The following is a 12341-nucleotide window of genomic DNA, read 5'->3' as shown; positions in this document are numbered from 1 at the left end:
TGTTATAGATTAGAGAAGAAAATGAACATACTTGCTTACCATTAACTTGCCTATACCAACACAGGTGTACAAATAATTTTCTGAAAGCTTAGTGACAAATTGCAGGCAAACAGTATTCTCTGACATACCTTAAAATCTTTTTGAAGTGACCAATTTAGTTCCTTGTTTCTGATATTATTTCTTTGTGTAGCTGAAGGCTGAACTGCCTACCTGTTTGGGCAGTAAAGGTTTACCCCAGGATAAGGGCTTCAAAAGACATTCTTCTTTATCACTAGTGAATGAGTACATCTCAAGACTGACACAAATACAGCTTTGGTTTGCAGTTCTACTGTCTAGTCACTACCTTGGCTACTTGGTATGATCTACTTGTGATATGCTTGAGGAGAAGAAAAGACCTGCCCTAAGCTTCTTCATAAGTAAAGAAGACTTTAAAGTTAGGATATTGCCATGCTTACCCCATCCTGTTCTCTTGTTTTAGGATGAACTCAACTGGATCCAAGGATTAGAACATGTGGCTTTCATGAGCTGTAGTTGTGTAGTTTGCTAATATCACTTAAAATCTTTTTTCATTATTATTTTGTATATTGCGGGGCACCAGTCATCATACATTCAGAAATGCTTCCACAGTCTAATTTATATTGCAGCTCCATTAACTGTTTTAATCCTTGAGAGTAAAAAGTATACTAGAAAAATTAAGCTGTTTATAATACATACTGAAGGGTATGGAATTAGCTTTTCAAAACATCTGTATAGGAGGATTCTGAAACTTTCCAGTCTTACCCATTTTCTATAGTGCTGAGCTACCACTGCAACTACTTTATATGCAAACAATCACACTGGTAAGCCTTATTATACTGCCTGCTAACACAGGCATTTGTTTGGCATTGTTACTGCATGTTATCAGTTCAGCATTTAATTATGCTGTAGTAGGAAAATAAAGTTGGCTCACATGAGACACCATCAAGAAGGGCTTCTTTTGGCTCAGTTTACTAAAAAAAAATTATCTGTTTGCATTAGGCATCAGCAACTATGCACATTTTAGGGTACTAGGATAACATAGATAGGTCTCACTGATTTGGGAGAAAATTGTTCTGTGGAATTGTTATGAAGGAAATACATGGTGTAACAGCAGTGTATTCTGTGACTTAATTTTGATGGTAAACTATCTGTTCACTATGTGAGCTGCCTGAGTGTAAGGAACAGTAAAATCATTATTTTAAAAAGTCTGACTAGTTAGTTAAAAATTAACTGAATTGATTTGAGTTTGTTAGCTGTTGATTTTGAATTGGGTTTTCTTAGATGTCTTTTTATTTTAGCTTTTTTTTTGCCTTGTCTGATACTGATTGCACAGTATGGCAATGAGATTTTCCAGAATAACGCTATCCTCACAGCTTGTCTGCCTCGCTGTTGCAGGACCGAGGTGCAAGCACTGTCTCTGGGAGTTGTATGGCTAAGTAGTTTGAGTACACGCAATATGAGTCACCTCTTCTCCATCGTACAGTTGTATGTAACAGAACCTGAATTGCATAAATAGAACTTGAATTGCATGTGGCTGAACTAAATTAGCTTGTACTAAATTTTGATTGCTTTTAGGCTTCTAGTGTAATCTTCTATCTCTGCAATATGACTGTTCTTGGAGATCATAAAATGTCATATGTACCTTTCACTGATTGACAGAATATTCAGGGAGTGGCTGTATCCTAGTTAGGAAAAAGATGTACAACAGCTGTCTTGCTAAGATGCTTCCTAACTTTTCAGATACAGTGTAAAGCACGTTTACTAGTGCACATATCTTGTCCAGGAATTTAGGCTTTGAGCCTGCAAATTTTTCAAAATTCTTTCCAGGACAGAAATAAAATTTCTTTCTATTGAATTGTTCTTTCTTATTTGACAATGAAAAAAAAAAAAAGCTTAAAATGTCACTTAGATTTAGTTACCTTTCTGTTTTACTTTTCTTTGCCACAGTGTTATAAAACAATTCAGGAAAAATGTTGAATTTTTAAGCATTAAGTTTTTTTTTTTTTTTCCAGAAAGTAGAAAAAAATAGCATGGCCTTTCCAGATAATTCATTCTTTAACCTTTCTTGATGATAGACTTAGTTTTCAAATTTTTATTTTTAGGTTATCCAGTGTTTTGTTATCCTTTGGCATTAACATGATGTTTCTGATAAGACTCAGCCCTTCTAAAATTGAATGTGTTGGAAAATTCCCCATCACCTTCCATAGGACAGATTTATGTTCATAGTCATCGCTAGTCTCTGCTGCACTTGGCTTCCTCTTTGTTAACTACTCTTGATATTTGTCGCAATGATTCACTTCATTAACTTTTTAACTTACTCAAGACATAAAAATAACCTTACGGATCTCTAAGAGAAAAGGAAGAGACACATAGATGAGCTTTTGCTGTAAGGTTTCCAATTTTGTTTTGATTGTACTCCACATCAGTGAGGTTTGTTTGGATAGATCCTGTACCAAATAGATGGTTACTGAAAACTGCAATTAAGCATTCTTACTAACTAAAGTTGACACACCTGGACTTCAACTTGCATATAAAGTAGACTTGTTTTCTGCTTATTTTGGTGAGGAGCAAGTTAGCTGCCCAAAATTTTAGTCTGAACCACACACTGCCTACATCTTACCTTAGCCATACCACCATGTACTACTGATTTGTCTCTTTTAGTTTTTTTGTCTAACTAGTAGCCTTTTAATTGTATTATTGTAAAGGAACATTGACTATAAGTTTGCTTCAGCGAATTGAAGTACATTTTTAACTCTAATGTGTTGAACAGTTAAGAAGCAGGGGCATTAACACCATTTCTCTGCCATCACCTGAAATTGAGTGTATCTATTCATAAATTCAGCACATTGCTATCTGTCCTGTTTAACTGGAGTAAGATAACTACTTGCACTACTGATTTTCTGTAGTGTTAGTGGGAAAGTTTCACAGCTGCCTTTGTACCTGCTGGGTTGAGAAACCCAAAGGTGAACAGGACAGAAACTTGACTGTCTGCTGCAGGACATTATGATTCTTTGTGTTATCATAGCAATTAGGACATTTCTCATGGAACAGGATGCCATTACACAAGTTAGCATCCTGTGTTTGTACAGCTCTACCAAAGATGTGCATCTCCCACCTACAGGAAGAAAAGGGTCACACAGGGAATAAACAGTTATAGTTTTCTTATTCTGTGTCTTGAACCATGTTACAGTATTTTCCATGTTGGTCTAAGTTGAATCAGTGAGCAGCACCCCTTACAGAATATACATCTTTCTTACAAAGATAGCCCCTGTGTGATACACTTTGACGCTAATAGGGTTTGGAGAGAGAGACAACAACTCCACACTTGAAGAGAATACATACTATGAACTAGTCAGTAGGATAATTATGGGTAATGTCTACCTTACTTTGCTCAAGTGGCATGAACAGAGCATACCCAGATAAAATAATTTGCCTCAATGCAATGATTCCTTGACTTTAAAAAAAATTTATTGAGCCTTTGCACTTAAAATGATTGAAACTTGTGGTTTGATGTAGCCATCAATATTCTGTAACAAAGCACCAATGTTTTGCTACTGAAGCAAACCATTTTCTTATTACTTTTTTATTTCAAATGACTAGGTTTTAAAATCTGTTAGCGCTGGGGCTGCTCTGAAATCATTTGATTTTACAAAAATTGAAAGGTTTTACATAGAAAATACCTCCAAGTTGGTAACAATCATAGCCAGGAGTATCAGCTCAAGCAAAGCTGGTAACTTGCAAAGCAATCAAGTCTTGTTTTAATTTTTTCTAGAGTTTCTTGGAAGCAGAAGACAAAGACGGTCTCTTCCCCTGTGCTCACCAGGCACAGTACCTATCAAGAGCACTGTCTCCTTATGGCGAGCATGGCTTTGTTCACTCCAGACCAGTAAAATACGCCAGAAAAGATTCTCAGAATACATCTAAGGCATCTAACTCAAACTCAAGGGTCAGTACTTCAGGTACACCAAGAAGACGCTCTGGACCTTCATGCAGTTGCTCCACTGATAGTTTTGTGAGCATTAGTCATTCCCAGAGGCATCAAGGAAGCAAGTCCAAAGTACGCAGTGGAGATCTTCTAGACAGGCACTCTGAATTCTTTACTGATAACCGAAAACCTTTTACTCCACGCACCTTAATATCAGATGCTAAGTCTTTCCTGTCAGAGTACAGATATTACACTCCTGCGCGAAGGAAAAGGAAAAATCACTGCAGGCAGCATGTGGAAGCTCAAACACAGACTGACATGATCAGGTACAGAGATTAAAACTTTATTTTGAAACTGTGGAATTTAGAAGTTATCATCACAGTATCTTCATAAAAGCAACATGCTTTCCTCTCATTTACAGTTGTACAAAACCAGAATAATTATTCTGAAATTATTCTAGATATACCTTAGCAAAACCTAGAACAGAATGTGATTTTTTTTCTTTTTTTCACTGGCATATTTTGTTGTGTTCTTTCTGGAGCAACTCATTTCATCTATACAAATTGGATACAAAGTGCCACTAAATCCAAACTGTGAGATCTCACATGTGCTGGCAATAGTCATTCCCTCTCTCTTTTCTTTGCTCTCTCTGGTGTATAGTTGTGCTTTCTGTCTTCTAAAGAATTAACCACTATAAGCATACAAGTAGTTCCCCCCTGTTGCCCCTGTAGTCTCATAGTTTCCAGTTCATTAATGGAATACATCATGGAAAGATCCTTTTTTTTTTTTTGTTAATTCTTGAATGCAGCTCCTCATTGTCTTCCTAGAATTTTAATTTAAATGCCTTCAAATTTATCCTATATGAAATATTTAATACAAAATTAATGCCCTTCTCGCGCATTGAACTCCTTCTTAGAACATTGAACAGTTTAGATTTAGTTTGTTTTTACTGATACTACCTCATAAAGAGAAATCTTTTCTCTTTTGTGTCCTCAGTGCCTGCATGCCTAACTCTGTTTCTGTCCTAGAGCAAAGCAGGAATTCCCTAAGTCTGGAATTATAATAGCTTCGGCTCTATATTGCAACTATTAATTTTCTGGCTGTGGGTTACCTATTTTCCTGGTACACTTTTAATGTATAGAATTGTCTCTATTCTCAATTCTGAACAATTATTTTGGATAACTTAGCTATCCTCTGTAAATGTACAGCCAAATAATGGATTTGGATCCTCTATGTATGACCGTTGTCATCCTTCAGAATGAACTATAACTTAGTTTTATTATGTAAATGGAAGTCTGTCAGAAATTTTCTAAATTGTCCGAGACATTTTAGTACTAGGTCCTGTTCAGATTGATGGGAAATTTCCACAGTGGCACTGGTATTCTCATCCTGCATATTTTGAAAGTAGCCTTCTTGGAAATCTAATACATCTCTAAATTTTGCAGCCTTCCATGTGCAGACAAAGCATCTGAGAGAGAAGTCATGTCTGAACAGCAGGAGATCATGTTGAAGGTAATACGATCATCATCTATCAATCATCTGAGTACTCGTACCACAACCTTCACTATCATTTTGGAGTAGATACTTCATCTTTACCACAGCAGTCTACAACTGATTTAAGTTTCGTTTTCTTCATCGTCATGAGATTAATTAGTTCTGTAGAGGAGAGAGAGTTTCAGAAGAATGAATGGAAACAATAAGACAAAATATTGAAGCATATGAAGAGATCTTGGGATATTACAAATTTTTTTTTTCAACATTTTTTACAAGTTAAATTGTTTTAATCACTTGGAAGTTTTTATCACTTAAATATCTGTTAAGGACACAGATAATTGGTACATTATTTTTCAGCAGAAGGTGGTACCTTTGTTCCAAGCATTTTTTTTTTCTTCTTTTTTACATTGGATAACGTATTCCAGAAAGCCCTCAACAGAAGAATTGTAACCAAGGAGTCCGTTCCTCTGAGGAAGCACCCAAACCAATGGGTGGTGAAGTTTTCCTTGATACTGTTGGCTTTCTGTCTTACTAATGTATTTGGAATGCTTTAATGAAAAATCACACCACTTCAAATTGTACCAGCTCCTAGTATTTCTTGTCATAGTCACAGAAATGCTTGCATCCATATTTTTATTTGAATTGCTAAGTGTTTGTGACAGTTGAACATAGTTTTTCAGTTATTTGGTCTTTCAGAAATTGGTTTAGTGTGTAGTGGTTTAAGATTATTAAATTTTAAAGATTAAATGGAATACCAGCATCTTTGGGAGGCAGAGGGAAGCAGGCAAAAGACCTGAAATATTTCTTAAGAGTTCAAATCTGAAGTTATTTTGTCTTAATTTGTACTAATATTCGCATGGAAGAGTTTGATCAGAATTTAGGTTCTTACTTTGTACTTTATCTTGTGCTACACAGACAAGTCCTTAAACAAAGAGCCCGATCAAACCTAAGAGATGTACTTGAGTAACTGTGGACTTTCTTCCTGAATAAGGGCTACAAGATCAGACTCCTCATGTCCCTAGCTTAATAAGGCAAACAATTATGCTATATTCATTGGAGGAGAGGGGCAAGAGAGAATATGTATTTATAGCTTTACTGAAAATAGAAGAGTGATCACCTGAATTGATCTGCATATGCAGCTGACCTCATTAAGAAAACGTTAAGTGGTTATTCAGAAGGCTTCACTCCAGTTCCATGAAGAACTTCTGATTTCATCTCAAAACTGTCATATCTGGCTTTTTCTTTGGCTGTTGTAAAAGTGACAACAGTGAATCATGTACTTTTACAGTGGCCCTTTCAGAGTATTATCATTTAAAATGCAGATAGTCAGCAACTACCTTCCATCAATTTTGTGCAAGAAGCTCAAGAAATAGGATTTAGAGTGCTAGTTCCTGGTTTTGCCTGCCAAATTTTACTCCTGCTGGTGACGTTGACGCCCTCTGGCTTTTAGAGAATTCACCTTTGGCATACTTGTAAAGGGAGAAATGTTACTTATCTCCTGTTGCCCCTGACTAAAATTTTGGATGTCAAATCTGATGACCCTTTGCTGTCATATATCTCAGCTTACCCACATTTTCTCAGAAAATACATAAAATTTGTAGGGCTGCTTAATCACAGATAGTTATTAGCTTCATTTTAATGGTAAAATTTGCTGTGTGTTTGCACTGATAAGGAAGACTTTTCTCTCTGTGTTGTAGGCTGAAGATAGAAGATACACTGCAGATGAGCCTGAGAGAGGAACAGCTGCTTTTCCATACTCCTTCCTGAGGTGCTTGATCTACAGCAGGAAGGAATATTTGAAGCATTCCTTCTTGCTTTCTGTACAGCTGCTCCTTAGGCCATAGGCTTTCACTACCATTTCTCTTTTTAAGTCTCTTCTCACAGGACTTTTGGTTGGTTGGGGTTTTAGATCAATGGCCTTTCCCAACTTCATGATTTTCTTATGATAAAGTTCCACTGGGAAGACAACTAAGAAAGAGAGCTTTGAAATATGTGGTTATTTTTGTCAGGAGTGAGAGCGATGACACGTTAATACAGCTGTTAGTTCTGTACATCTGAGCATATATCTCAGCTTAGAGACTACGTATCTTATACAGTACTAAAACTAAATACTGGATTAGTATTCCAGTTGGTGTTTCCTTTTGAGAAAAAGGGTCCCTTTGGGCCTTTGGAATCTATGATCTGCAGACTAGAGGCATTTCCCAGATCTTCTTCTGAAAACGTAACACAGAGTTAGAATATTGTCTACAACAGCAGTTTTGGAAATCCGGCCAGAACCCAAGGGCTCCCAGCTAATTCTCCTCATTGCTGACCTAAGTATCCTGTGTGACTCATTGATTTGCTCGCTGGCCTTTTCATACAAAAACGTTTTTACCTGAGGTAAAAGTTCTACTCTGAATAAAAAAAACCACTCTTATGGATAGTGGAGGTCCATATAGCATCCAAAGTAACACTGAGGTCTTTTGAGTTATTGGAGCACTGCATCTAGTGAGCTGTTTTAATACTCTTGAACCACAGTCTTGCAGGCCTCCAGAAGCAATGGATTTTGCTACTGGAGCTGGGCTTGGGGGTGTTCTGGTGGGTTTTTTTTCCCAAGAGGAAGTGGGAGAGTGGCACAGCATGGTTCCAGAAGAAAGCAAGATGTAAGGTAGTATAAAGGGGTTTTAGAATGTTACTCTCTTTCTTACCCTCTGCTTTTCTGACTAGAGAGACATCATTTTTATATCAGCAGCCTTCAGCAACAAGGACTATTGAGGCTGAGTAAGTACGCTTGAACCATTTTTCTGCAAGTTTGCAACATCAAACTAGAAACTCTTCCTTAAAACTTATTAACTTGAAACAGTAAATCAGAACTCAGAATAGACTGTTGTTCACAATTTACAGTAGAATTGACATGACTATGAATTGTTATGTAATACTTCTATGTGAATCTAAATATTAAGAAAATTCATTATAACTTTGGAAGATAGACTTTTCTTCCTGTCCAGTGGCTATACTGTACACGTTTCCAGTTCTTTTTTGGTCTGTAATTTCTGAAGCAAATGTTGGCAAGATAAAATACCAAGTTGAAGGATATTTTTACCACATTTCTACTCTGAAATTTGATGAGAATTGCAAGAAGTTTGAGTTATATTCAGAAACACTGCCAATGCTTTATCCCATGTCCTTGGGAAAGTGATTTAGTTCTTTGTGCTTTCGGACAGGCTTGTTCTTGCATAACTTCAAGGATGTAATAAAGATATCAAAGACCAGCTACAGAGATCTTTCTTGACTACAGAGGGAACCAAAATCACAATCCTCAGACTGGATGATAAATTTTACATAATGAAAGTCATGCAAGATGTATCCCAGTTTTTATTTTTTCTTTATTGAGACTGGAAGATGATTGGATAGAGCTTGATTGGATACTTTGGGATATTTAAAATGATGCTGTGAAAGAGAAACAGCACTGAAATATTTTTTCTTGTTTTCTTTCTTGTTTTTCAAACAGAACTCCAAACTTTTGGATAGTCCCCCATTTAGAGCAATTGGCATCAACAAGGCTTTAAGAGGTATTAAAATAGAGAGAAATTTGATCAAAGGCATGAAAGCCATATCTCTCACTAACAAAGATTCTGTACATCAGGGAGTTGTTTGAAAGGCATGGAGACTGTCAAATAAGCACTTATATTTTCTGAGCTTCTACTGAGGACTAGCAATTTTTAGCTGCAGTCAGGTTCTCTAGAAGCTCCTTTGGAAGCCTGTACTCAGCATCAAACTGAGCAATTTTACACTTTCTTCCCAGTCAGCACCCCTTTCTTCTTGAGTGCGAAGCAGGTTCTCAGCGCTTTCTGAGATTTGCTGATTTCCTCACTCAGGATCTCTGTGCTAATTTATACCACAGCTGAAAGTTAGCATAAACACGAAGCACCATAGCGATCTTTCTAACAGTTTGACATTTTACACGTGGTTTTTTATTAGTATTTAAATTGAATGAAAGGCTTCATTTGTCCTGATAGAATTACCTTTTTGAAAAATAGCAGCTGATGCCAAGAACTATACAATCTTCTTAAAAGCATTTCCTGTAAAGGTAACTGGACCTATTGCACTGTGTAGTACATGTCTCTATTTTAAAACATTTAACGTTGAGTTTTCTATTCTCCCTGCAGAGAAGAGCTTTTATATTTAGCTTTCATTGAAGATATAACAAATGACATTCTTAGCCTTGGGCTGTTTTCTAACAGGTAGGTTACAGTTGTTTTCAAATTTATAATGCTGTGACAGAAACAAGTGAATTCTGTAAGAAAGGGAAGTAGTGTTTAGTAATATTTTTTTTTATGTCAAGACTATCATCAATGAGAATGTTAAATATACTAAATCAAAGAATTCATATTTGAGAAATTTCAAGAGCAGGCTCCCTCTGGTTCTTTTTTAAAGTAATGTCATCTTCCCTTAAAACCCTTCTTGCACTATTTTTTTTTAATAATATCTCATGGAAGCTAGATTAAATCCACTTGACCTTCTGGCAGTCTGGTCCAGTGACTGTGTACCTTATTTGTCGCAGAACACTTCCTCTGAGCTGAAATTTTTTTTCTCATCCTGCTTAAGCAATGGAAGAGAGCTCTCAGGACTTTGGACTTTACTCTGGATTTTTTTGCTGAAGCTGGATTTTATTCCTTCTCTTTATTTGCACTTGTGTATATCAGCCACTATGGTGCACCTAAGATATTTTGGATACTTCAGCATGCCAGAAGGACCACCACTGGATTGTTGGTTTCTCCCACCACTTAGCCCCAACAGCGAGAGTCATGCTATGAACCGCCCTGCGGTTCCTGTCTGCTGCTCAAAGCTGGGTCTGCCTGCTGGTGTCCGGTGGGACACCAACTCTGGGTAGCCCTCTTTGTGACAGAGCATAATTCAAACAATCTTAGTGGCCCCATTCAGCTAGGAGACGGAAATAAAAACCTAAGGTCATTAACTCATGTAGATCTGTTTAAAGATGGTTTTCTTCCTGTTAAACCATTTAATTTTTCATTTTTAGAGTTCTGGAACAACTGTTTGAGTGTCATATACAGGAAAATAAGAACCGTTTGGATGAGGTAGGTGCTGCCCCTAAGATATCCTCCCTTTGCATGTAACTTAAGCAATGTTTCTAAAGTACAGTGAAAATGCACTACTGTATTTGCAGGTAAAGGGGACCAGAATGCTCAGTGGGGAGCATCTCTCTCCATAAATTAGATTTGCAGACTTCTGATCTACTGTGATCCATGAGTCACAGGCAGAGTCACAAAACGGGGACAATAGTCAGCTCAGTTTGGTGACGCTTGCTGAATAATTTAGTCACTTGATTGCAAGCAGCCTCCCTTTCCTTTTGTCAGAATTAAGCCCTGGGTTCTGGGCAGATGGGTGCCATGGGGCTGGAGAAGCATCACCCCTTTCTTTCTTCACCCCCTAGAGCAAAATGCGCCACTTGTTGGATGTACTGAAAGCAGACCTCGGCTGCAGCCCGGGCAGCGGTGCAGAGCAAATCCATGCAGGCTGGGAATCCTTTGACTCACTGGATCTGCAAGACTTCGATATGATAGAAGACCTTGAGTTTACCAGTAAAAGTCAGAGGCAAATAAAAGCTATAAAAAGCAAAGAAATCTTTGGGACCATGGACTTATCATTAACGGAACCAAACAAATGTGAATCACCAGTTTGCAGGGAAAGTTCAAAGGAGATACAGGGCAAGGATGACTTTTCAGAACACGTCGCTGAAATGATGGCTGCTGGGACAGAGTCTGATTCTTGTGTGAAATCTGAAGAAGACCCAGACATTTCACCCTCATGTACAGCAATTTTAAACTTGATTACTTGTGACAGTGATTTAGAAGCCAACAAGAAACTTGCTGATCTTGAGGAAAGCTTTGCAGAGGCCCTTCAGATCTCATGTGACAATTCATAATAGCCAAACCTTCGCTGTTAAACAGGTATAGAGCTAGTTCTGTGGAGAACTGCCATTTGTTAAATAGTAGTAAATTATTTGATTTATTTTCAGTTTATTTCCGTTTAAATCTCTCTAGCAGGTATTTTTAATTAGGCACTAATTAATCTGTTTTATTGTAGACTCCAAAGGGTAAAGTGTCAGTTATCAAAAAAAATTTGTATATTTTGTCTATAATTCTGTAACTCAGGATTAACTTTTGAGAATATTAAAGTTAGATGTCTATTTTTCAAAAGCTGTAATAGTAAGTTATAAAGTATTTATTGTTTTTTATTTATAATAAATGAATTAATTGCTAGTGCATTTGTGGTCCTGCTATAAAAATCCAAGATTTTGTAGTCTGCAAGAATTCAACTTACATCAAAGCATGGTACATACCTGCAGAACAGAGAGGGAACTGTTTGTCCGTCCTGGAAAAAGGCATTGTTTTATGTTAAATCCTTCTAGTTCTGACAGTTCTTATAATCAGCTTTTTTCCTTTTACACTAACTGTAGAACATAAGAAACATATCTTTTCCTCACATTTACCTAGGGTGAAATAAGGAGTGAGCGTGAATGGCAGCTTTCCAAACATAAGAATTTATTTTGGTGTTCGTACTGATCATTCCTTCTTCAGCCCTCAACCGTGAACTCAATTGTCTTATTCCTTGTCCCAACAGGTATAAAGAGCCATTTTGCAGTATCAGCTGCTCTCACTCTTTTCCTAACCTCCTGTCAGCTTTCTGGCATGAAAAGGACATTTATCTCTAGCTACTGCATATGGCAGCTCTTGAGCTGCTTAATACGCAGCTCTTTCATTTGTTTGTTTTATACGCAGCTCTTAAGCTGTTTAATCCTAGTTGTCCATGATTCAGCTGATACTTCTGGAAAGTGAAGACTGTAAAAATTTTCAAACTGCGCAACACTAAAATACATGGTTGAATTTCTTGCATTAATGAC

General features: G+C 37.0%; 1 protein-coding gene across 2 annotated transcripts in view; it reads left to right on the top strand.

The window, feature by feature from the left end:
• SPATA7 (spermatogenesis associated 7) overlaps nucleotides 1–11705 on the top strand; it is a 42633-nt gene extending 30928 nt beyond the window's left edge. For both annotated transcript variants that reach the window (XM_086749037.1, XM_086749035.1), the window contains exons 6-12: nucleotides 3791–4269; nucleotides 5389–5455; nucleotides 7135–7205; nucleotides 8144–8197; nucleotides 9586–9660; nucleotides 10458–10515; nucleotides 10872–11705. In XM_086749037.1, the coding sequence (XP_086605163.1) occupies nucleotides 3791–4269; nucleotides 5389–5455; nucleotides 7135–7205; nucleotides 8144–8197; nucleotides 9586–9660; nucleotides 10458–10515; nucleotides 10872–11363 (1296 nt within the window). In that variant the 3' untranslated portion in view covers nucleotides 11364–11705. The remainder of the gene's footprint in view (nucleotides 1–3790; nucleotides 4270–5388; nucleotides 5456–7134; nucleotides 7206–8143; nucleotides 8198–9585; nucleotides 9661–10457; nucleotides 10516–10871) is intronic.
• Nucleotides 11706–12341: the final 636 nt, after the last annotated feature.

Source organism: Chlamydotis macqueenii, chromosome 5 (genome assembly GCF_036417535.1).
Source record: "Chlamydotis macqueenii isolate bChlMac1 chromosome 5, bChlMac1.mat, whole genome shotgun sequence".
Taxonomy (NCBI): domain Eukaryota; kingdom Metazoa; phylum Chordata; class Aves; order Otidiformes; family Otididae; genus Chlamydotis; species Chlamydotis macqueenii.
Note: the sequence above shows the minus strand (reverse complement) of the source record. Positions and strands in the feature narration are given on the sequence as shown.